We start from the raw sequence: 22,983 nt of genomic DNA on the forward strand, positions 1-22,983 counted from the left end.
AAATATAAAAACTGTAAAATAAAATTGAAATATAAAGTAATAACGGGTAATTATTTTGCATAATTAAGCTTAGAAACACACATTGAAAATGTGTGCGTGCCCGCGCAATACAAGAAATCTATTAGACTATATTTTATTTTTAACAAAAAATCTATTAGGCTATATTCTTACCTTCTTCATATTCTATTAAGAAAAACAATAAATATAGTGGCTACAAATTTTAAAATGGTTGATCATCAGACAATAAATATTAGTAAAAATAATAAATTTTAAAAGTACAAATTGTTATTTTAAAAAGACAGTTGATGAAGTCATATGATATTTTTTGTCGAAAAAAGATATATGCAATTCTAAGGACTACATATAAGAAGCTAAAAGTGGAAAAATAGACAATATATAAATATTTATTACATTGATTTACTCGTAAATTGTCAATAAATTTTCAAATTAATACTAAAAAATAAAATATGTTAAATGCTTATATGCAGCACTTATATAACATTACTTTCTTTTTGTATTATTATTTGACTAATTAACAAAATCGGTAATAAGTACTACTTGTATTATGCTAAAAGTAGGTTATGATGGTAGGTTTTTTTTTTTTTTTTTTTTAAATACAAAAAAATAACAAACTCTCTCTTTTAAATAAAAGTAAATAAAATCCCACTGTGTAAAGCTAATCATAGCATCATTACTCGTATAAGATTTGTTTTATCCCATGACTTAATTACAATAAATTCATAGAAAAATAATGTATAACGTGAGCCACAATGTATGTAGGTTTAAAGCCAATCTTAACTCCCCTAAAATTGTTTAATGGACACTAATTACATTGTATTGGCCGATGTACACAAAAGTTTTTTGTTACATATAATAAGATCATAAACTCTTATATGTGGTTGGTCACACGGTGTGGCCATCCATTGTGATGGTTACTTCATTAGTGTTATAGGGGTTACTTATTCAGTTTTACAAGAATTACTTCATCAATGTTATAGGGGTTATTTAGAGGTTAGTTTGTCAGGATTACAAGGAGTTACCGGGTCAGTGTTATAGGAGTTGCTTTGTTATTTAACAAATGGTCACATGATATGGCCAGCTGCACATAAAACGCACGGTAATAAGATAAAGTCAGTGAAGCAAAAATAAACATGGTACTATAAGATAATCCCTTCATTTTTTTTGTTTGTTAAAAATGAAATCTTGTTACTATCCAAATCAAATGAAAATTTGATTTGATGATATATCCATATTTCGTGACATAATCAAGTAGAATCTAATACTCATTTTCAGTTTTTCAAATATGCATTGAAATATCAATATATATTATTAAAACTCATGGTAAGACATGTTGTTTTGTCATGTGTCACCATTTTTGCATTTGGCATATGATGTGTCGCCAAATCATATCATACCAGAATTGATTGATAACTCCATGCATTAACCTCCATGTATTAATGTTTAGCTTAATTGACAAACTCTTTATATGCATAACAATTTTCCCTTAGAATGTAACCTTAATAATTACACAATAATAAAGTTTGTAAGAAATTAAACATTACTCCATTTTTATTTTGTGTGTTAATTCATAAAATTGTAATTATATATATAGTAAAAGATTTTTGTGCATTATGGATTAGTATATATTTTGACATCAAATTTATTATAAAGATTTGATTTATCATTTTTTTTTTTTTTACAACGAGTTGATTTTAATGCAAAAAAAAAAAAAAAAAAAAAAAAAAAAAAAAAAAATATTATTCTTATAGTCAAACCAGCTCATACAAGCAACAAACTAATTAAGCTATCATTTTTAAATAAAAAAAATAATAAAAAATAAAAAAATAAAAAAAACCATTACTTAGGGCCTGTTCACATTTACTTAATTTCAGTTCAGTTCAGTTCAGTTCAGTTCAGCTCCAATCAGTTCAGTTCAGTTCAGTTCAGTTCCAATCAGTTCAGTTCAGTTCAGCTCTTAATTTCCCTCTCACATAAAATATTCATTTCAGCTCAATTCAGTTCAGTTCAGTTCCAATCAGTTCAGTTCAGTTCAGTTCAGCTCCAATCAGTTCAATTCAGTTCAGTTCAGCTCAATTCAGTAAATATGAACAGGCCCTTAAGCTCTCAGTAACAAACAAACCAAAATATATATAGTTCAATTAAATTAATAAATTAATAATGACCCGGGGCATCGCCCGATCCAATAACTAGTTTTAGTTATAAATATTGGAAACTGTGCAATAAGTAACTAGCTCAGGGAAAAAAAAACGGTTTGTCAAAAATGGAATCTTGCTACTAAGGAAGTCCTAATACATTACCGTTAGACACAAACAAAATTGCATAACAGTCTTTTGTACTTCTGAAAGTCCTATTAGTATTACTGAGATTTTTTTTTAGTACTACTTTGAGTATCTTTTGTACCAGTAAAATCATATATAGTATTATTAAGAATGTTCAGTAGTACTATATTGTCTCTCAGTAGTACTCTTAAAATGTCAATATTTACAAAATTGCCACTATTATTTATTTGCTAGTGCCTAACTATGATGCCCTAGGAAACGCTCTCTTGCTACTATCCTAATCAAATGAAAATTTAATTTATGACATATCCATATTTCATGACATAATCAAGTGGAATCTTATTAGATTTATCTCTTTTTAGTTTTTCAAATTTACATCTTAAAATATTTTAGTTATACATATTTGAAACTATGCAAAAAGTAACTAGCTTAGGGGAAAAAAAACGAGGGACTAGTAGGTATATTAATTTCGAAGTATTCATCAATATTAATGGACATGGAAGTATGGAGCTATGGAAGGATTAAAAATAAATAAATAAATAACTAAATAAAAGTATGAGTTGAGACAATAAAAGAAGAGGAGACTGGACACATGCATGGTTTAAAATTAAAACTGAAGCGCTTATCATAAATAAGGGGTATTCACTCCGTTTAGGGCATGTTCTATTCAACTTATTTTTAGTTTAACTCAGTTCAATTCAGCTCTAATCAGTTAATTTCAGTTCCTAATTTCCTTATCTCATAAAATATTCAGTTCACTTCACTTCAATTTAGCTCAGTTAAATAAATCAAACACAGAGAGTGAGGGATAGCTCAAGTGGTTAGAGCTTTCCTCCCGATTCCAGGAAATCCTGAGATCGATTCTCACCCCGCCCTTGTGGCTCTCTAAACACCAAAAAAAAAAAAAAAAAAAAAAAAAAAATCAAACACAGACCCTTATAATATGGTATAAAACAATGCATGACATGGCATGCATACATAAATAATACTACCATTTTAGGAAATATTTTTGATTGTTTTCTAATACTCCAATAACGATTGCTAGTAAGATCCTTAATAAAGTACAAATAAAATAGAGGCAAATTTAACATTTTACATGACATTACTTTTCTTTCAAGATGAATCATCATATATAGTCAAAGTAAATTATGTGAATCATACATAAGTCAAAGTGTTATAAGTAAAAATTAAAAATAAATAAAGCGGAGAAGTATACAGTATATGATACTTCCCCTTCAAACGACCATTTTTTTTCAATTGCAACACTTCATTATATATACAAGTATGAAAATAATATTCACTCTTCTCACGTACGTGTTCTTACTCATACAGAGTACCATATTCTTTACTTTTATATAGACTATTTTTCATCATTTTTCAATTTCCTAACTGTAGACACCTAAAAATGTCTCCCCAAAACCAAACCCAATGATGAACAACCTTTCACCGCCATTATTGGTCGAATTGAGTATTTAATCTTAGACTGCTTAAATCCATATTCAATCCCAATACATTTCATAAACCAACCCAATTTCTAGCCCATTTCCCTAAACCATAAATTATTTTTCTCTTTTCTTGCCTTTAAACCCTTAAAATCATTCACTTCGTGTCTTTTTTATAAAAACGTTTAAACCAGTTTATTTTGGTCCATAATCTGGGTCCAATGATTGAATAGTTGGATGGGTCTTGAAAAGAGCTTTCCAACGATATATTATAAGCCCAAATCCGAGTTATAACGAACAAGTTATGGCCAAAATACTAAACTGAGTCCAAACCGAACCTAAGCCCACCTTACCTACGACTCAATGATCATGTGGAGGGTCCAAAGACTTTAATCTCATTCCTAAACAAATTAGGATTAATTATAAGCTTCTATAAGTTTCTAAAGGATCTTAATTGTCCTTTTTGAAAAGATAAGATTAAAGATTTTGAAATTGAATAAAACTCCTCTTTTTGAAAGTCCTAATTCTATTCGAAATGAAAGACGTTCAAAAATAGTCAGATTTGATTTTTGTACCTCATAGTTTTTATCCAAATCTTAGATGATTGGATAGAACTTGAAATTATTTTTTCAATGATATATTATAATATTATTTCCGAGCTACAACGAAAAGGATATAAAAGAAAATCGAAACTCTATGCAAAACTGACACCGTCCCACTATTTTTTCCTTATCTTTTATTCTACAAACGATTTTAATCTGATTCCAATTGGGTTAGAAATTAGACTTCAAGAGCTTTCCAACGACATATTATTTATCCTATTCCAATTTTTGGATCAAAAGATATGATAAAAAAAAACCCGCAAAAACTGCTGCCTATCGCAAGAGTTTATTCCGATTCGAATTCGGATCTTTTCTTGATTATTCAACCCTTGTTTTTTCTTTATAAATAGAGGTCATATCACCCCTTTTTCAATCATCAACAAGCCTGAACACCAAAAAAATCATTCTCTCTTCCTCTCTTATACACCAAAATCATTCTTTCTTTCTCTTTTATGCTTTAGCCTAATACTAGCCTTCCCTAGTCTTTCTTCATGCATCCCTTAAGCACTCCAAGGAGTCCGTACTTGACCCAAAGTTCTATATTTAATCCAAGGCGTGAAAGGTAAAATTGACTGAAGGTTTGGACTAAATCAACTTTCTTTTTATTTAGTTTAATTATTTCAATTTGATTTATATTTTTATTGAAGTTACTAACAAATTATTCATGATGTAGCAATTCAAGGAAACGCGAAAAGTGAGTAATTATTATTTAATTACTCTTATTTTTATTTAAATATTGCTAGTATCATGATTAGGTTTACTATTATAATTTGATTTGACTAACGATATTATTGTTAAATTGCTTCCAATGTTGATGTTTATTCTATTGTTTATGGTTGATCACTATATTTCATGTTTAAAGGAAATATATAATTGAATATAATGCTTAATAAGATAATTTGGACAACCGGTTTAGGTTCCTTTTTAATCTTATTGTTTAATCAAGTGGTCACGATATTTTAGAATTATGTGTGCATTAATATTCAACCAATTTAACCTAATAATAGTTTGGAGCAAATCGAGTATTTGTTTGTATGCCTTTGAGATTGCAAGAATACTTTTCGCTATAAGAATCGAGTAGAGGCCAATACAGGCGAATGTGACTCTATGACTCACTTCGTACCATCATCTCCGATCCTCCTTTCGTGGTTTCGAACCATATGGAGTTAGTAACCTCATGGATTATGAATGGGGTGTAACCTTCACGGGTCAATTGTTGTTGCCTATTGTTGTCCCTTACTCGTGGTTGTCTTTTATGATCCATGAACGGTTTACAAGTTCCTTAAAAACTTGTTGGCGGCTCCCTTTTTCCTTGTCCCTAATCATTGTCCCTACTCATATATGTCAATTCCCACTTCCTATGAGTGCCAAGCATACTCACAACATGCTAACGTAGGCGCACTTCGAATGACGCCTACACTTACAAATCCCACTTAGGGTCTTGTTCTCTTCGGCTTAATTTTAGTTCAGTTCATTTCAGCTCCAATTAGTTCATTTCAGTTAAGTTCCTAATTTTCTTCTCTCATAAAATATTCATTTCAGTTCTATTCAGTTCAGTTCAGCTCTAAGCAATTCAGTTATTTCATCTCTGTTCAGTTTATCATAACAGACCCTTATATTGTTAGAGCTCTCGCAGCGAAAATGTGGCTTCTACTAGATAATATGAAACCGATACCTCACAAAGATAAATAATATTTTGGGATAGACAAATAACAACCATAAAGGAAATAATAAATATAAGAAAATAAACTTCTTAATGCTAATAAACTTTAACGTGAATTGAAAATAAATGAATTCAATTCTACATCTACCTCAAGACATTTTATAGTAACTTATAAGCTAAATAAAGAAAAGACAATTAATGGAACATGTTGGAAACAACCTATAATATTTTTCTCATTCCCTTCTCCTATGCCTTCTCTTCTCCTTTCACTTTATTTAACCCTTCTTAAATTAGACATAATTAATTTAGTAATTAATTATATCCACACATATTCCCATAATTCTCCACCTCGTTCATTATTTGAAATCATTCAAAATATTAAACGAACAAATCGCGTAAGTCGTATCCGGTTGCACCATTTTTACAATGACTGCCTACGTACCCTTAACCGGGATCAAACCAATCGTAGTTCCATTTATTTCTCCATGAAATTCCTAACATGGGACAATATTTAGCAATTCCAAACAGTGTTGGAACTTGCTTCCTGACACAACTTTGGTTAACATGTGTGCAGGGTTCTCATTTGTATGTACCTTCATAAGAGAAATACTACCTTCCTCTATGATATCCTGTACAAAATGATACCTGACATCTTTATGTTTGGTACGAGTATGATGAACTTGGTTCTTGGCCAAGTGAATAGCACTTTGGCTGTCACAATTTTGATTCACATTATCCTGCTTTAACCCCAAATCATCTAGAAGTCCCCGCAACCACAATGCTTCCTTAACTCCTTCTGCCATAGCCATATACTCGGATTTTGTCGTAGATAAAGCCACTGTAGCTTGTAACATTGATCACCAACTAACATGAGCACCGTGTATTTTAAACACATAACCAGTAGTAGATTGTCTTCTATCTAGATCACCAGCATAATCCGAATCAACAAAGCCACTTATTTGACATGTATCTCCACCAAAGCATAAACCTGTGTCAGTGGTACCTTTCAAGTACCGTAATATCCATTTCACTGCTTCCTAGTGTGATTTACCTGGGTTAGCCATGAACCTACTAACAACACTGACTGCTTGTGAAATGTCTGGACGTGTACACACCATGGCGTACATTAAACTGCCTACTGCACTAGCATAAGGTACATTATCCATGTAAACCTTATCTTCCGCTGTAGTGGGAGATTGTTTACCAGAGAGCCTAAAATGTGGATCGGAGCCAATGGAGTCACCACTGATTTAGCACCTTTCATCCCAAACCTTCTATAACCCGCTCAATGTAGCCTTTTTGGCTCAAGAACAATTTTCGGTTTGACCTCTCTCTTCTAATCTCCATACCCAGTATTTTCTTTGCAGCGCCCAAGTCTTTAGTTTTAAACTCTTCACCGAGTTGAGTTTTTAACCTATTGATCTCCACCTTGCTCTTAGAAGCAATAAGCATGTCGTCCACATACAATAGGAGATAAATATAATCACCTCCACGAAGTTTGCGAATGTATACACACAATCGTAATTACTTCTGGAAAAACCTTGTTTTAACATAAAAGAATCAAATCGCTTGTACCACTGCTGAGGAGATTGCTTTAATCCATAAAGTGATTTCCTCAAGCGACATACCTGATTATCTTTACCCTCAACCTTAAATCTCTCAGGTTGATACATATAGATTTCCTCATCCAAGTCACCGTGTAAGAAGGCCGTCTTCACATCGAGTTGTTCCAGATCAAGATCTCCATGAGCTACAAGACTCAATAGCATCCGAATAGAAGTATGCTTTACCACTGGAGAAAGTATCTCATTGTAATCAACACCTTCTTTCTATGCAAATCCCTTGGCCACTAACCTAGCCTTATACCTTATTCTATCTAACTTGGAAGGATCCTCTTTTCTTTTATATACCCACTTACAACCTATAGCATTCTTTCCCACGGGCAATGGGACTACCTCCCATGTCTTGTTTTTATGAAGAGATTGCATCACTTCTTCCATAGCTACCAACCAACTCTCGCTACCCTTGTCTTTAACAAATTGTTTGAAAGTGACCAACTCATCATCCTCCACCGAGAGTGCATATTATACCAAGTTTACCTGCCCGTAATGCCTCAGAGGTTTGTCTGACCCAAACTTCTTAACTAATTTATAATTCCTCTTTAGCCTAGTAGATGCCGAAGAATCCTGCTGCTGTTGTAGTACATGTGCATTTTCCTACTGAATCTCCTCATAATCCAGATCATTCTCCTTCTCAGCCATGCACCCAAAGACTCTAAGTCTTGTGTTATCTGCATGTTCCCCTGACCACACCCTATAAGGCTTGTCACCATCTAAATGAGAATGTGGGGATCGATTGACTATATAACAAGCTGTAGCAACCGACTCTGCCCACCATTCTTTTCCTAATCCAGAATTAGAGCGCATACACCTTGCCTTCTCAAGTAGTGTACGATTCAGTCTTTTCGCGACTCCATTCTGTTGTGGTGTGTCTCTGACCGCCCAGTGTCTCACAATGCCTTCCTGATCACAAAACTCCTTGAAAGCTTCTTTTGTGTATTCGGTACCATTATCAGACCGTACAATTTTTAGCTTTCGACCTATTCTGTTCTTAACCATTTCTCTCCACTGCTTGAAAATGTCGAATACCTCATTCTTGTGCTTAAGAAAATAAATCCAAGCATAACTAGAATGATCATCAACAAATATAACAAAATACCTGGAACCACCTTTGGAAGAAACTTTAGCCGGGCCCCAAACATCCGTATGCACATAGTCTAACAATCCTCTACTCTTGTGCTTGCTTGTAGAGAACTTCACCCTGTGTGCTTTTCCATACACATAATGCTCACAAAATTCCATTTGTGGCTTCTTCATGTTCTTTAACAAACCTTGTCCACTAAGCAATGATAGACCCTTTTTCCGACATATGCCCAAGGTGCATGTGCCATATCCTCGTGCATTCAGTTTGGTCTTTACTTCCAACAATTCCAACTGCTAAATCACTTGTAACAGCTGTCCCCAAAAGTGGATAACTATTACCGTGACGAATTCCCTTCATCACTACCAAGGAACCTCGAACAACTTTTAAAACTCCATTTTCCAAGACTATTTTGCAACAGTTTTTCTCTAATAAACCAAGAGAATAAGGTTCTTCCGCAAATCTGGGATATGTCTCACATCCTTTAAGGTTATTATTGTTCCATCATGCATCTTGACTCGGATAGTACCTAACCCGACAGTCTTACAAGCATGATCATTTCCCATCAAAACAGTACCACCATCCAAACTTTGGTAAGTTGTAAACCACTTCCTGTTTAAGCACATATGGTGTGATGCACCTAAATCAAGCATCCATTTACCGGATATCTCATTACATTGTTCTGAAACTAAGTAACAATAATCATCCTCGTCATTTGAGACAAAACTAGCTTCTTGTTTTTCATGTTGTTTTCCTCTGGAGTTGTCGTTGTTGTTCTTCTTGAATATTACATTCTTTGGGCAATTAGCTTTAAATGACCAAGTTCGCCACATGAAACATGGCCTTTTCGCAAGAGGTCTAGATTTTGATTTAAACTTTCCTCCCTTGCCTCGCCCTCTTTCATTAGTCCTTCCTCTGTTTGCAAACAATCCCTAAGCTTGTTCATTGTGTTCTCTTCCATTACTAGACATCATTTCGCTTGTAGCAACCTTTCGAAGGTCATCCGCTAAAAGCGATGTTCTAGTCTCATCCATGGTTAGAGTATCTCCCACATGCATCAATGTTTGAACTAGATTTTCATAGGATTTCGGTAATGAAAGCAATAACATGAGTGCTTGGTCTTCCTCATCTACCTTCACGTCAATATCCTTCAAGTCTGATATAATCCTATCAAAATTATTAATATACTCCCGGATTGAGGTGCCTTCATCCATCTTGCATGTATATAATTTGGATTTTAAGTAAATCCTATTTGTTAGAGTTTTTGTCATGAAATTAGTCTCTAACTTTGTCCACACGCCAGCGGCTGTTGCTTCTTCATTTACCAAGAATGCAACGTCCCTTTTAAGGCATAAGATTATAGCCGCTCATGCTTCAAGATCTAACTCTTCCCAATCCTCATCCTTCATATCCCCGGGTTTTTGTTCATTTCCGGCCAATGCCTTATGTAACTTTTGTGATACAAGCAAATTTTTCATTTGCATCCTCCAACAGGAAAAATCATTTTTACCATTGAATTTTTCGATTTCATATTTCCCAACTTTAACCGTTCCACTAGTAGATGCTATTATTATAAATTTCAAAATAAAAAAATAAAAAAAAATAGCCCTTAAGATTTTAACGTCGGTTCTGATACCAATTCTTAGAGCTCTCGCAGCGGAAATGTGGCTTCTACTAGATAATATGAAACCGATACCTCACAAAGATAAAAAATATTTTGGGATAGACAAATAGCCACTGTGAATGAAATAATAAATATAAGAAAATAAACTTCTTAATGCTAATAAACTTTGACGTGAGTTAAAAATAATTGAATTCAATTTTACATCTACCTCAAGACATTTTATAGTAACTTATAAGCTAAATAAAGAAAAGACAATTAACGAAACATGTTGAAAACAACCTATAATATTTTTCTTATTCCCTTCTCCTATGTCTTCTCTTCTCCTTTCACTTTATTTAACCCTTCTTAAATTAGACATAATTAATTTAGTAATTAATTATATCTACACATATTCCCACATATATATTGTAATATTTTAACAAATTTAAATCAACCACATTAAATTTTGTGTCATTGAAAGTATTGCACTTAAAAAACCACATTAAATATGGAGCTTTGGACAGGATTTATCAATGAGTTTATTTTTACACTCCTTCCGTCCCATAATATTTTCCTGTTTTTCTATTTTGGTGATGTAAAATGTTATTCTTTTTTCTATTTTTGGATAGTATGTAAAGTCTATTATACCCTCAATTTTTTAATTTTATCTAATTTACCCTTTAATTTTACACATGATTTGTACTTTTTTCCACTTTCTCTCTCTAACTTTTGTCTATGATTATACTTTTCACTTTTATTAATGTAATTCTTCTATTTTCTTTTCCTATTTCTTAAATACCGTAAAAAAACACAAACAAAAACTATATTATGGAATGGAGGAAGTAAAAACTTTTTTAAGAGTGTCTTATGAACCCCAAATCCCAACCCCTGAGATAAAAGAGAAAGAAACAAGAGAGAGAAGAGGATAAAAAAGTAAAAGGAGTAGTCTTTCTCAATATATACACAGATCCCCATGAAAATTACAAAACATTTTGCTTCTTCTTCATTTCATTCTCTTTGTTAAGTCTAAAGGATTCTCATTTTGTTCTCTGTAAAATAATTAGAAAGAAAGAAAATATATATATTTTCTCTCCTTCATTAAATTTTCTACACATTAGTTTATTCTTCTAGCCAATGATTGAATTTTGCCTTCTTCTGTAAGATTCTGGTATTAGTATTAGCTAAAGTAAGTGAGAAAAACGTGCCAAAAAAAAAAAAAAAAAAAAAAAAATGAAGCATACTAGTGAAAATCATAATAACAATGGCAGTAACAGTGGTTGTAGTAACAGTAATTCTAACAACTGGTTAGGTTTTTCTTTGTCTCCTTTCATGAAAATGGAGGCTTCTAATAATAATTCTTCTGCGCATGATTATCTTAATCATTACACTCATCATCATCAACACTCACAGCCGCAGTCGCAGCCGCAGCAGCAACAGCAGTCTTCTGCCCCTGTGGGTATGTTTTTATCTCCTCTGCCGCACCAGCAGCAACTCAGCAGTGGTCCGATTTGCTTTGATCACGGCGGAGGAGGAGGAGATAATAGTGGATATTTTCATTCTCCTTTGACTGTTATGCCACTTAAGTCAGATGGGTCTCTTTACATTATGGAAGCTTTCACTAGATCTCAACCACCTCAAGGTAAACTCTTACTCATTTTATTTCCCTTTTCACACTATTAAATATATTTATTTTTGTTTTTTTGGTGTTAATTTTATATTTAGTGCATTTTAAACGATATACTTTATTTATCAAATGACAAAAGTGTAAATAAATATTTCTCATTTCATAATAAATTTTATAGTTTTGATAGAGCTATAGAGGTTTCCTCTTATAATAATCAAGTTTTGTTTTTCGGTAACACTATGAATACGAAGTATTAAAAACGGTGTGCGGTATATGTAACAAAATTACACGTCCGTTCAATGTTGTTAAATGTTTAATAATTCTATTTTTAGTTGTTAAATATTAATTAAGTGCTATGTATATTATTTTTCTTGAATATTTCAGCGCGAAAACTGGAAAATTTTCTTGGTATTAGCTTGGATAGCATCTACAGACAACAACAGCACACCCACCAACAACAGCAACAATTAGAGTCCTACATTTCTGCATTATCATACCAAGGATTTTCAGAGGATGACTTGCTAAAGAATTGGGAATCAACAGTAGATAATATTGGTAGTACTACAAATACTCTTGTTTCTGTTGCTGCACCAACTGTGGGCGGCTGTGGCGATTTACAGTCTCTTTCATTGTCCATGAGCCCTGGCTCGCAGTCGAGTTGCATTACAGCTCCAGCAACAACAACAGCGGTGACGACGACGGTGGCTAATGTTTCTTCTGGGAATGATTGTGTTGGTGTTGTTGCGATGGACACCAAGAAGAGAGGGTTTGGCAAAATGGGTCAATCTAAGCAGACTGTTCATAGGAAGTCAATTGACACTTTTGGCCAAAGGACCTCTCAATATAGAGGGGTTACCAAGTATGTTCACTAAAATTTTTATTTATTTAAAACAAAAAAATTCTTTTGAGTTTTATTGTACTCGTATTATTTTTATTTTATCTTATTTTCTTAATTTGTTTATGAATTCTGTATCTTTTTTTTTTGTAAAGGCATAGATGGACTGGTAGATTTGAAGCTCATTTATGGGACAATAGTTGCAGAAAGGAGGGGCAGACAAGAAAAGGGAGACAAGGTTAGTCAATAAAATACCAAAAAATAGCCTAATTTCTATCATTTGTTTGAAAGTGCTAGGACATAAATTTATGGGTCCTTTTTTTTTGGTTTATCACTGAAATATATCTGACTAAATTGTTAATCAATTTTTTGTTTGTTTGTTTTCATCATGTCTTGCTTGGAATGCCTGTTAACCAAATGCTGCACCTCTTTCAGTTTATCTTGGTAAGCAATTTCTCTAACTATTAATTTTAGTTTAGCTGATTAATCAACTCATTTTTCATTAAAATAGTTATTCCATATTATATCGTGTGAACTTCTTTTATAGTATGACATGATTTCTAAGTCTCTTAAGCTACGTGTAACATTTACTCCCCTTATCTTATAAGCATTGCCCCATTTAACATTTTTTTGTACCCACAACACGTCTTAAAACATAAAATTTTATTAGAGTTTTTAACGTTTGAAAGATTAAAACGTTATAGTCAATATTTAAGGGACAAGTAAAGCGAGTACATGCGTATCACAGACTTGGTATTTTCGTATGGCCCATGGATTTACTCTCATTCTCCTTATATTGGGGTTGATTTTCAGGAGGCTATGATATGGAAGAAAAAGCTGCTAGATCTTATGATCTTGCTGCCCTGAAATACTGGGGACTCTCAACTCACACTAACTTCCCTGTATGTTACAAAATTTGTTATTATGTTCAATATTATCAATTTATCAAGGTTATTTTTATCTGAATCTGCAATGTATTGTCTGTTTTATTTATGTTAGATAGAAAACTACAAACAAGAAATTGAAGAAATGAAGAACATGACTCGTCAAGAATATGTTGCTAACTTAAGAAGGTAAATAAAATAAATTAAGCTATTATGCGTATATTATCAATTATCGTACTCATAATTAATCTCAATCATAATTCACAGGAAAAGCAGTGGATTTTCAAGAGGAGCTTCGATGTACAGAGGAGTGACAAGGTTTCTTATTTTTCCTGATTTTTTAAACATAAATTCAGTTGCTTGACAACGTATAAATAGTGTATTCTTTTTCTTATATGGTGAATTTGATAAAATAATGTTGCACTTAAATAGCTTGCATTTTTTAATCTTAAGTGGAAATGTTGATAATTTTTATTTCAGAACATCACATCATTCTGAATGATCTTTTGCTATTTGAAATTGTCATAAATATGCATGGAAATAGGGTAATTTTTAACATAATAAATGTGGTATTTAAATATCTAAGTTTGAATTGCAGGCATCATCAGCATGGTAGATGGCAAGCTAGGATAGGCAGAGTAGCTGGGAAGAAGGACCTCTATTTGGGGACATTTAGTGAGCCAGCTTTCCCTTAACTTATTTCACGTTTCAAATTATAATTATTTTTGGTCAAATAATAAAAAATACAAAATAAAGAAAAAGAAAAGAAAGAATGACCAAGTCAATCTTGTAGTGGTGGTTTATGAGGCTCTTTTATACTAGTGTTTAAAGAAGCTTTTATATTGGTCTTCTATTTGATGTCAATATCTGTTCTTATGTTTCTTTTTTGTGCCACTACTAGAATTGCTTTACTAAGGCTGACCTTAGTATCCTTATTGGTATGTTGCTTTGTTCTTTTCACTTTAATGTAGTAAGTTCGGGAAAAATTAGTTTAGATTCACTCTAATAAATGCTACGAGTATATAAGTTCAATTTGCAACTAATTTAAGGTCATATGAACAAATAAATTCTAATGTGTACAAGTAACTTAGGAATATGGCTGTGATTATATGTCTCGCGGTTTTAAACTTTTAATTTACATTTAAGAAAATGGTTGTATTTGATGATTTATTAAGTATTAATTGAATGTAATGTTCTTAGGCACCCAAGAGGAAGCAGCAGAAGCTTATGATGTAGCTGCGATTAAGTTCCGAGGAACAAATGCTGTGACTAATTTTGACATAAGTAGGTACCATGTGGAAAAGATCATGTCCAGCAATACTCTTCTAGCAGGAGAGCAGGCTAGAAGGAACAAATTGGAATTGATCAAGGCTTTCGAGGAGAGCCCTAGTTCGACTGAGAACATTACTGCAGGCGATGTAACTGTAGCCAGCAATGGCAATGACTCTCCTGGAGAGTGGAAGATGGTGTCAATTGACCCTATCCCTTCGTTCTCACTTGGCTTACAGGACCTTGTTGAGCTCGAAATGGCAAGTCCAAGTCAAAAGTTGGGTTGTGCAGCTCATTTCTCGAGTGCATCATCGTTGGTTACAAGCTTGAACAGCTCTAGGGAAGGTAGTCCAGATGAGAATATGTCATCAACCACCTCGAACTCGATGGTCTTCCCTTGGGTAGCATCAGCAGGGCAGTTAACACCTTCTACAGCCGCAGTTGCGGCTACAGCCATTCCTTTGGCTCATTTCCCTGTTTTTGCTGCTTGGAATGATGCTTAAGTTAACATGTTTAGTACTTAACACCTTCTACAGCCGCAGTTGCGGCTACAGCCATTGCTTTGGCTCATTTCCCTGTTTTTGCTGCTTGGAATGATGCTTAAGTTAACATGTTTAGTACTTTGTAGTATTCCTGTAGAAAGTTGGAGCAGGTTATTTTGCATGAGAAAAAAGTGACAAAAGAAAAAAGATGAAGGAAAAAGTTGGAAAATGGTGGGTTGAAGAAAAAAAGAGGGAAAATCTTTTTTGCGGGGAACAAAAGAGGGTTTAGTGGAAGAAAATTAGAGAAATGGGGTGTAATTAGACTTAATTAGGGACAAAAATGGGGTCCATTTATCTTTCTGTAAGCAAAATGCTGGAAACTTTTGTCAAACTTAATGCAAACTTTTTGGCTCCTCTTGTAAAATGAAAATCTTTTTTGGCAAAAATGGAGGGAAAAAAAGAGGAAGAAGAATTTCTAATGATTAAATATTCTATGGCATGATATTGCCAATGTATATAATATGGTATATTATTGGATCTACTTTAGGAAACTTTTTGAAAAAATAAATATTATGGGGTCACTAGCTTAAGTACAAAACTCCAGCTCATTTCTTATATTTGTCAATAATGCAAAGATAAAGGAAGATCACAAAACTTTGACTACATCATTTATTTCTTCTACTTCAACTGAATTATTCAATCATCTGTTTTACAGTATGATTGCAAAAATATGCTCTCTACTTTTCTTTGATCTTTTTTTTTTTTTTTTTTTTTTTTTTTTTTTTTTTTTTTTTTTTTTTTTTTTATCTTATGCTTTCCTCAAAGGTGGCAGACATTCTCTCTGATTGCTTATAAAAGAGGAAGATATCATATGAGAGATTCTCGTATGAAACCTTCTTCTTAAATCTACTTTTTAGGTTTAAATAGTCATGATTAATTAGGACTTTATCTTTAGTTTTTAGGTGTTTAATGATTATATCTAGTTAGTCTCATCTACATTAAAATTGTTTACACCATCCATCCTAAATAGGGGTGTCAATCGGTTTTGCGGTTCGGTTTTTGGTTCGGTTTATCGGTTTTCGGTTTACAACGGATCGATTTTTAACGGGTTGGAATTATTATCGGGTCAGTTCGGATCGGTTTTAAATAATTTCGGGTCGGTTCGGTTAGGTTTGTTTTTATTACAGTTTCTTTTCGGGTCGGATTCTAATCGGGTTGGGTTATAACTGGTTCGGGTCATAATCGGTTCGGGTTAAAGTCGGTCGGTTTAAAAACGGTGTTCGTCAATTTAAAGCGGGTTTTGGGTCAAAACATATCGGGTCCTAATCGGGTCGGGTTGTAATCGGTTCAGGTCGTAATTGGCTCGAGCTGAACTTAGTCAGTTTGACAACTAGTTTTGCTAGTTTTGAACGGGTTACGTTAACGTATATATCCTAATATATCCTCAACATTCTATAATTAGTTATTCCAATAGCTTTAATTAAGTCCCTTTTCTGTATAAAGATTTTCAGGATCAAATAATAATAACAAATCTAGAGTTAGCTTTTGATTCAGATTTTTTTAATACAATATAATGTTCGGCTTTAAGTTACAGGTTGTAAACGATTTGGGTTTATCGGGTTTTTGTCAGGTTTAATCGGTTTCGGTTTACAACGGGTCGGGTTGCTATCAGGTTCGGAAGTACTCGGTTCGGGTTGTTCTCGGTTTCGGGTTGTATCAGTTCGGCTTGATAACGGGTACGGTTCATTAACGGTTCTCAAACATTCGGATCGGTTTAGTTTCAGGTTTTAAAAAATCGGATCGGGCCGGTTTACGGTTTAAAAATAACAGGTTCATAGCGGTTCGGTTCCTTTTCGGAACAGTTCGAAACGGTTCGGATTCACCAGTTCGGGTCGGTTTTTGACAGCTCTAATCCTAAACTATCGTTCACATGTACTCGTAATATTTTAGAATTGTTTGAAAAATGCTATCATGTGCCTTTTAAAATTGAAATGCAATTCCAAAAAAAAATATAGTCCGTGTATATACTACCTTCGTTTTTCTTTTCTTTTTTCAACTTACTTGGTTATGTACATTAAACTGATGTATAAAAAAAAAATGCTTCTTTTGATGGTGTGCATTGGTCTTGTGTTAGAAGATATGAGAATCTTCCTATCACTTAGCTAAATTAGTGCCCTTTAGTGTGAAAAAAGTTTGGGTTAATCACACTCCTAGCAAGATTCTTGTGTTGTAATGGGTACCAAGTTTCTTGATTGATAAAGCACTAATTATCTTTCTTCAAAAAAAGAAAAAAAAAATCACAAGGACCGGTGGTGAGAATTAATCCCTATATCCTCTGAAATCGGATAAGGGTGTAAAAAACTGAATAGAGATTAAAGGTTAATATAAAAATAAGAGGGTGAAAATTGATTGGTAAAATGTGAATAAAAAATACATAATATTGAAATGAGACTTTTACAAAGGGACAAACATTTTTGGTGAAAATACATTTCAATTTGGGGATAGAGGAAGTATATTCAATCATGTCACTATTTAAATCGATAATGATAATGGAGAAGAAAATAGAAATAGTATCTCCATCATATTTCCCTTTCATAAGAGATTACAACGAATTATGCCAATACAAAAACTTGTATCAGACGTAGAGGTGTCAAAAGCACATTCGGCCCGACCAACCCGAAAAATATTCAATTTATATTACGACTCATGTGGACACAATGAGTTAGCATGACTAAACTTTAAAAATTGACCCTACATCACCAAACCCGATCTAGACATTCAAATTGACACCTTTAAATTAAGACGGTATAATAGTAAGACTCAATCATTAATAGTGTTTTGTCAAAAAAAATAAAAAATAAAATAAAAACAAAAAATAAAAATTAATAGTGGCCATAAACATAAGACTGTATTTTTAAAGAAGACTTACTCGTCGGTCAGATTGAAAATTACTTTGGACTAAAAGTTGGGAGTACATTTTAAGTGTAAGTTTATGTCATCACTATCCACTGATATAATGATGTAGAACGCAAAAGCAATTCCATGTCTTGGTGTGGAATTGTGGATAAACCATCATTGCTTCTGTTATTATTTGTATAAAGCGATTTCTCTCATTAATTATCCTCTTGCTCGTGTGGTTGACTGCATGTGTTGATTTTGACCAGATTTTAGAAATCATGAGGTTTGAATTCAATTAATGGTTTAAAAGATGAAATTATAATCAAGCACCTTACTTTGGATTTTTTTCACTTTGCGCAGGCAAGTTTATTTATTTATTTATAAAAAAAAATAAAAAAAAATAAAAAAAAAATTAGGAGACCCTATTCATGAGTGGAATATAAGTACATCCGATACAAGAATACGATATAAACCATAATTATTTCCCTATTTAAAAAAAAAAACCAGAATTATTTCAGTATATAATATATCACTAACTAAATGGCCAACATTAGCTATCCAATCAGTGGCTTGATTTGATGTTTGTAGATTTTTTTTTTTGAAACAAATCAATTCATTAATAAAAAACCATTCGGCATCTACAAATGAAATCTAAATTAACAAATACATAAAATTAATCAAATTAGGGTTTCCTTCATCAAATTTATGATCATTGAAAAGATCTTGCACTGTGGTAAATCTCTCGCACACATCACTGGAATATACAGCCTTTTCGGAGAGACGGTTTAACGATTTGTTGTAGCCGTAAGGATGATTCTCATCTGATTCGCCTGAACGTATTTGGAAACTTGACAACCGTTGCGATCCCGAACAAATCTTTATCAAAGAACTGACAATAGGGCAAAAGATGATTACCTTTTTGATGAACCCTAACACACAAACAAACCCTAAACAACAAACAATTAAACAAACAAAAACTAACGACTCCACCATAGGGAGACACTCCACCATAGGGAGACGGATGAATATCTACACTACTTGTGTAGATTTATCGAAACCTAAATTGCAAAACTAAATAAAATTAAGGAAAAAGGGTCGAAAATAGTCTAATTTATGAAGAAATTAGACTATTTCTGGCCTAAACGATCAAGATTTTGGAGAAACCTTAAAAGATAGGATGAGAGAAGAGGAGAGTTTTATTTGATATTCGATGTTTGTAGATAAACACCACTTTTTAAAAAGTTTATTTATTTATTTTTTTTTTTTTTTGGACAACACTCCAAAAAGGAGGCTAGCTCCCAACAAAGTGAAGACTATAAAGCGAAAATTTAACACTCTTAGTCAAGCTAATACAAGAGCTAAAGTGGGGATTGGGGTTACAAACGTTGTAAACTTGTTGACAATGAAAATAAGAGGACTGAGGGGATCTATCGCCGTCATAGGGTGTTCCAAACTTGTTCCCTTGCATTTCTTGATCCTGCAAAAATAAAACTTGGAGTACCTTTTACCTTTCTTCCTCTTTGCCTTTGACCAGATTGGCCTTTCATACTTCTTCGACGTGAAGGTAGGGTGTGAAAGAAATGATTGTACCCGTTCAAATTCAAAATTCATGGGGTCTTCCTCATTAGAACCTACGGATTCCACTTCAGCAATATCAGTGGAAGTTAAATCTCTCGTATGAACCTCATTTCCCTCCTCGATATTTGAACCCTCATTGTTGCCAGAAGGTAGGCCACACTACAAGAATCAGGTCAAATAGCGACGGATCGGTTCCAACGGACCTAAAAAATTCCGTCGGAAACCTGTCGGAAATTTACGACGAAAAATAAATCTGTCGGAATAATTGGACGTTCCGACGGAATATTCCGTCGGAAATTTTTGACGAAAAAATCCGTCGGAATTATAATTTAAAAAAAAAAAGAAAAAACAATATTTATACTCCCTAACCTTAATCCCCTATCTTCCGCCCCTTATTTTTCCTCTCCTCTTTCCTCTCTTTCTCTCTCCTCCTAGTCCTCCTCATCCCTCCTTCTTTCCTTCCTTCTCTTTCTCTCTCCTCCTGTTCCTCCTTCTTGTCGGTCCGCCCCTTCTCTCCTCCTTTCCTTTTTTTTTTTTTAATTTCTTCTTCTATTTCTTCTCTCCTCTTCATTTTCATGTTCTCTTTCTTTTATCACCACCAACAACAACATCACTGCCATCACCACCAACAACAACCAACATTGTCACCATCAGCGCCACCAACAACACCACAACCACCGTGCAACAACAACGGCAACGCCAAACAACATGAACTGCAAAGCCACCGCGCAAGAATCGTGAACCGATTGTAGATCTAGTTTTAATTTAGGTTAGATTGTAGATCTAGTTAATTTTTTATGTAATTGTAATGTTAATTTATCAATTTTTTTAGATAATTGTATAATTATATGTTTATTTAATTTTTGTTGTTTAATTATCGTTTTTTTTTTAATTTTCTTATGAAATTCTTGTTAAATATGTAGATCTAGTGGTTTTGATTTATTTGTGCGGTATTTTTTGATTTTATTGTCTTTATTTTCTTATTTTTGGGTTGATTTTCAATTATTGGGGTAAATTTTCGGTTTTTTTGCTAAGTTTTGTGTTTTGGGGTTATTGTGTGAGTGTGGTGGTGTCGGTGTGAGTGGGGTGGTGTCGGTGTGAGTTTGGTGGTGTGCAGTGGGGTGGTTTCGGTGTGAGTGTGGTGGTGTCGGTGTTAGTGTGGTGGTGTGCAGTGGGGTCTGGTTGGGTAGGCTGGTGGTGTGGGGTGGTAGCTGGTGGTGGGGGCTGGTGGTGCGAGCTTTTTTTTTTGTTTTTTTAAAAAATTTCCGACGGAATCTGATTCCCTCGAAAATTTCCGACGGAATCTGATTCCCTCGAAAATTTCCGACGGACTTTTCCATACCAGAAAAACCTCTTCCGACGCATGAAATCCGTCGGAATTTCCGTCGGAAAAGTGTTTCTGACGGAAATTCCGTTGGAAAAGGTCGATTTTCCTACGAATACTTTTCCGACGACACTTTCCGACGAAATTCAGTCGGAAACACGGTTTCCGACGGGAAACAGGGTGTTTCCAATGGAATTTTTCCTTCGAAATTAAGCTGTTTTCTAGTAGTGCCAGTAGATATATGATCATTTAACTTCTCAATGGCAACGGTGTTGGGATTTGGAATTCCAACAATATGGTTGACCACGGTAGTGCCCATAGATCGCTTAGCCTTCTTCTGTTGGCTCTTCTTGACGCGATCACTCTTTTCCGGCCCCACCATCATAGTGGGCATGAACAAGGTTTCAGAAACTTTGGAGTGCTTAGGCTTGTGAGAATCAGGATGCCCATCTTAGGTGGTCTTTTCCTTCACTCGTATAGTCATCCATGAAGCAGAAGGTTTCAAGAAACTCAAGGTTTTCCTTTGACTCAGGTCCGAGTAAGACACATCTGAAATCTTAAGGGACTGATTGCTTCTCAATCTATTTATGACAATATGGATTTTCCTCGATCCCTTGTCTTTAGCATGCCTAGAATCCTAGTTGTTTGGGGAGTTGGTAGCCTCATCGTCCTCTTTTTCCAAAGGGGTTATAGTTACTGTTTTGGGGTTTTTTGGAATCCCTCGGGATGCTGGTCACGTACTGCCGGCAAGAGACTTAGACGTCTGCAAAACAACGGATATTCCGTCACCGGAATATTCGCCTCCGATGGTTAAGTTAGTAACCGGAAAACGGAAAGGCTAGAGAGAGAAAGTAGAGAGAAGCTGGAGCTTTTAGTGCTCTATTAATTGTTTTGTCCAATCCACCCCTCCCATCATAAATAATTGGGGTATTTATAGGGGTGGGAGTTTGTGCCCCTTTAGGGTTTTGTGCCCTAAATTTCCGTATCCTGATTGGCTGCGCAATCAGGTATTGACATGTGTCAAATGGGGGCGCCGTTTTGCGGCTTTCTACAGTAATCTTGGGATTTGGGCTTTGATGTAAAAAAGGCCCCTTTTTTCTCTCATTTCAGGTGCTGTTTGTGAGCTTTTTACACGTGTTATCTACCCATTGGGACATGTGTCACCCTTTGATTTGGCCACGTGTCACTATGGGATTGGGCCACGTGTAAGGGGTATTTTTACCCTAAACATTTTCCCCTCGGAGGGGGTGGCTCGTACGCTACGGGCCACCTCCTCTAATCCTTTACACTTCCTACCGCGTCCGCGTAAGAAGGCTTAAGGCATATGGTGGAACAGGCGGACGGATCCGTTCGCCTATTTTGATGGATGACTGTCTTTAAGCATAAGGCATATACCGTCCGCCTGTAATCCCTTAAGCGGACGGCTGAGTCTAGGAATTGGGCGGACGGTACCCGACACATCATCTTCTTAGAGGGGAGCTCGGATGCCTGACTTTTTAGGATGGAAGTTTTCGTTCTGCTAACGTGGTCGTCTATTTGGACGTGCCGTTATACGTCCATCTCTTTTTTCTGTCTTAGTTAACAGGGGGTACTTTCTAAGCCTTTTGAATTCTAGGTTAAACTTTTCAAAAAGTAATCGTTTGAATTTTTAGGTGGGAGAGATGAATTTACCATCTTGCCCCCATAAATTTTTCCTATAAATAAAGGGGGTTTGACCTCATTTTGGCACTTTGAAACTTTGAGAATTTTTAGAGAGAAGTCAGAGCTTTAGAGAGAGAA

The 22,983-nt window shown here is 34.3% G+C and overlaps 1 protein-coding gene across 1 annotated transcript; it reads left to right on the forward strand.

The window, feature by feature from the left end:
- Positions 1-11,321: 11,321 nt before the first annotated feature.
- LOC145590816 (AP2-like ethylene-responsive transcription factor ANT) lies at positions 11,322-15,864 on the forward strand. The gene is made up of 9 exons (XM_081647208.1): positions 11,322-11,949; positions 12,319-12,793; positions 12,925-13,007; positions 13,205-13,213; positions 13,583-13,671; positions 13,769-13,842; positions 13,921-13,971; positions 14,252-14,328; positions 14,854-15,864. The coding sequence occupies exons 1-9, from the start codon at positions 11,541-11,543 to the stop codon at positions 15,423-15,425; spliced, it is 1,839 nt and encodes a 612-aa protein (XP_081503334.1). The 5' UTR covers positions 11,322-11,540; the 3' UTR covers positions 15,426-15,864.
- The last annotated feature ends 7,119 nt before the right edge of the window (positions 15,865-22,983 follow it).

Source organism: Chenopodium album, chromosome 18, assembly GCF_948465745.1.
Source record: "Chenopodium album chromosome 18, dcCheAlbu1.1, whole genome shotgun sequence".
NCBI lineage: Eukaryota > Viridiplantae > Streptophyta > Magnoliopsida > Caryophyllales > Amaranthaceae > Chenopodium > Chenopodium album.

Bases quoted from the DNA above. Each gene is read 5' to 3' on its own strand.
- LOC145590816 (XM_081647208.1), top strand. From the start codon at position 11,541: ATGAAGCATACTAGTGAAAATCATAATAACAATGGCAGTAACAGTGGT. The intron at 13,843-13,920 runs GTAAATAAAATA...CATAATTCACAG, and splicing joins TATGTTGCTAACTTAAGAAG to GAAAAGCAGTGGATTTTCAA. The intron at 14,329-14,853 runs GTGAGCCAGCTT...TAATGTTCTTAG, and splicing joins CCTCTATTTGGGGACATTTA to GCACCCAAGAGGAAGCAGCA.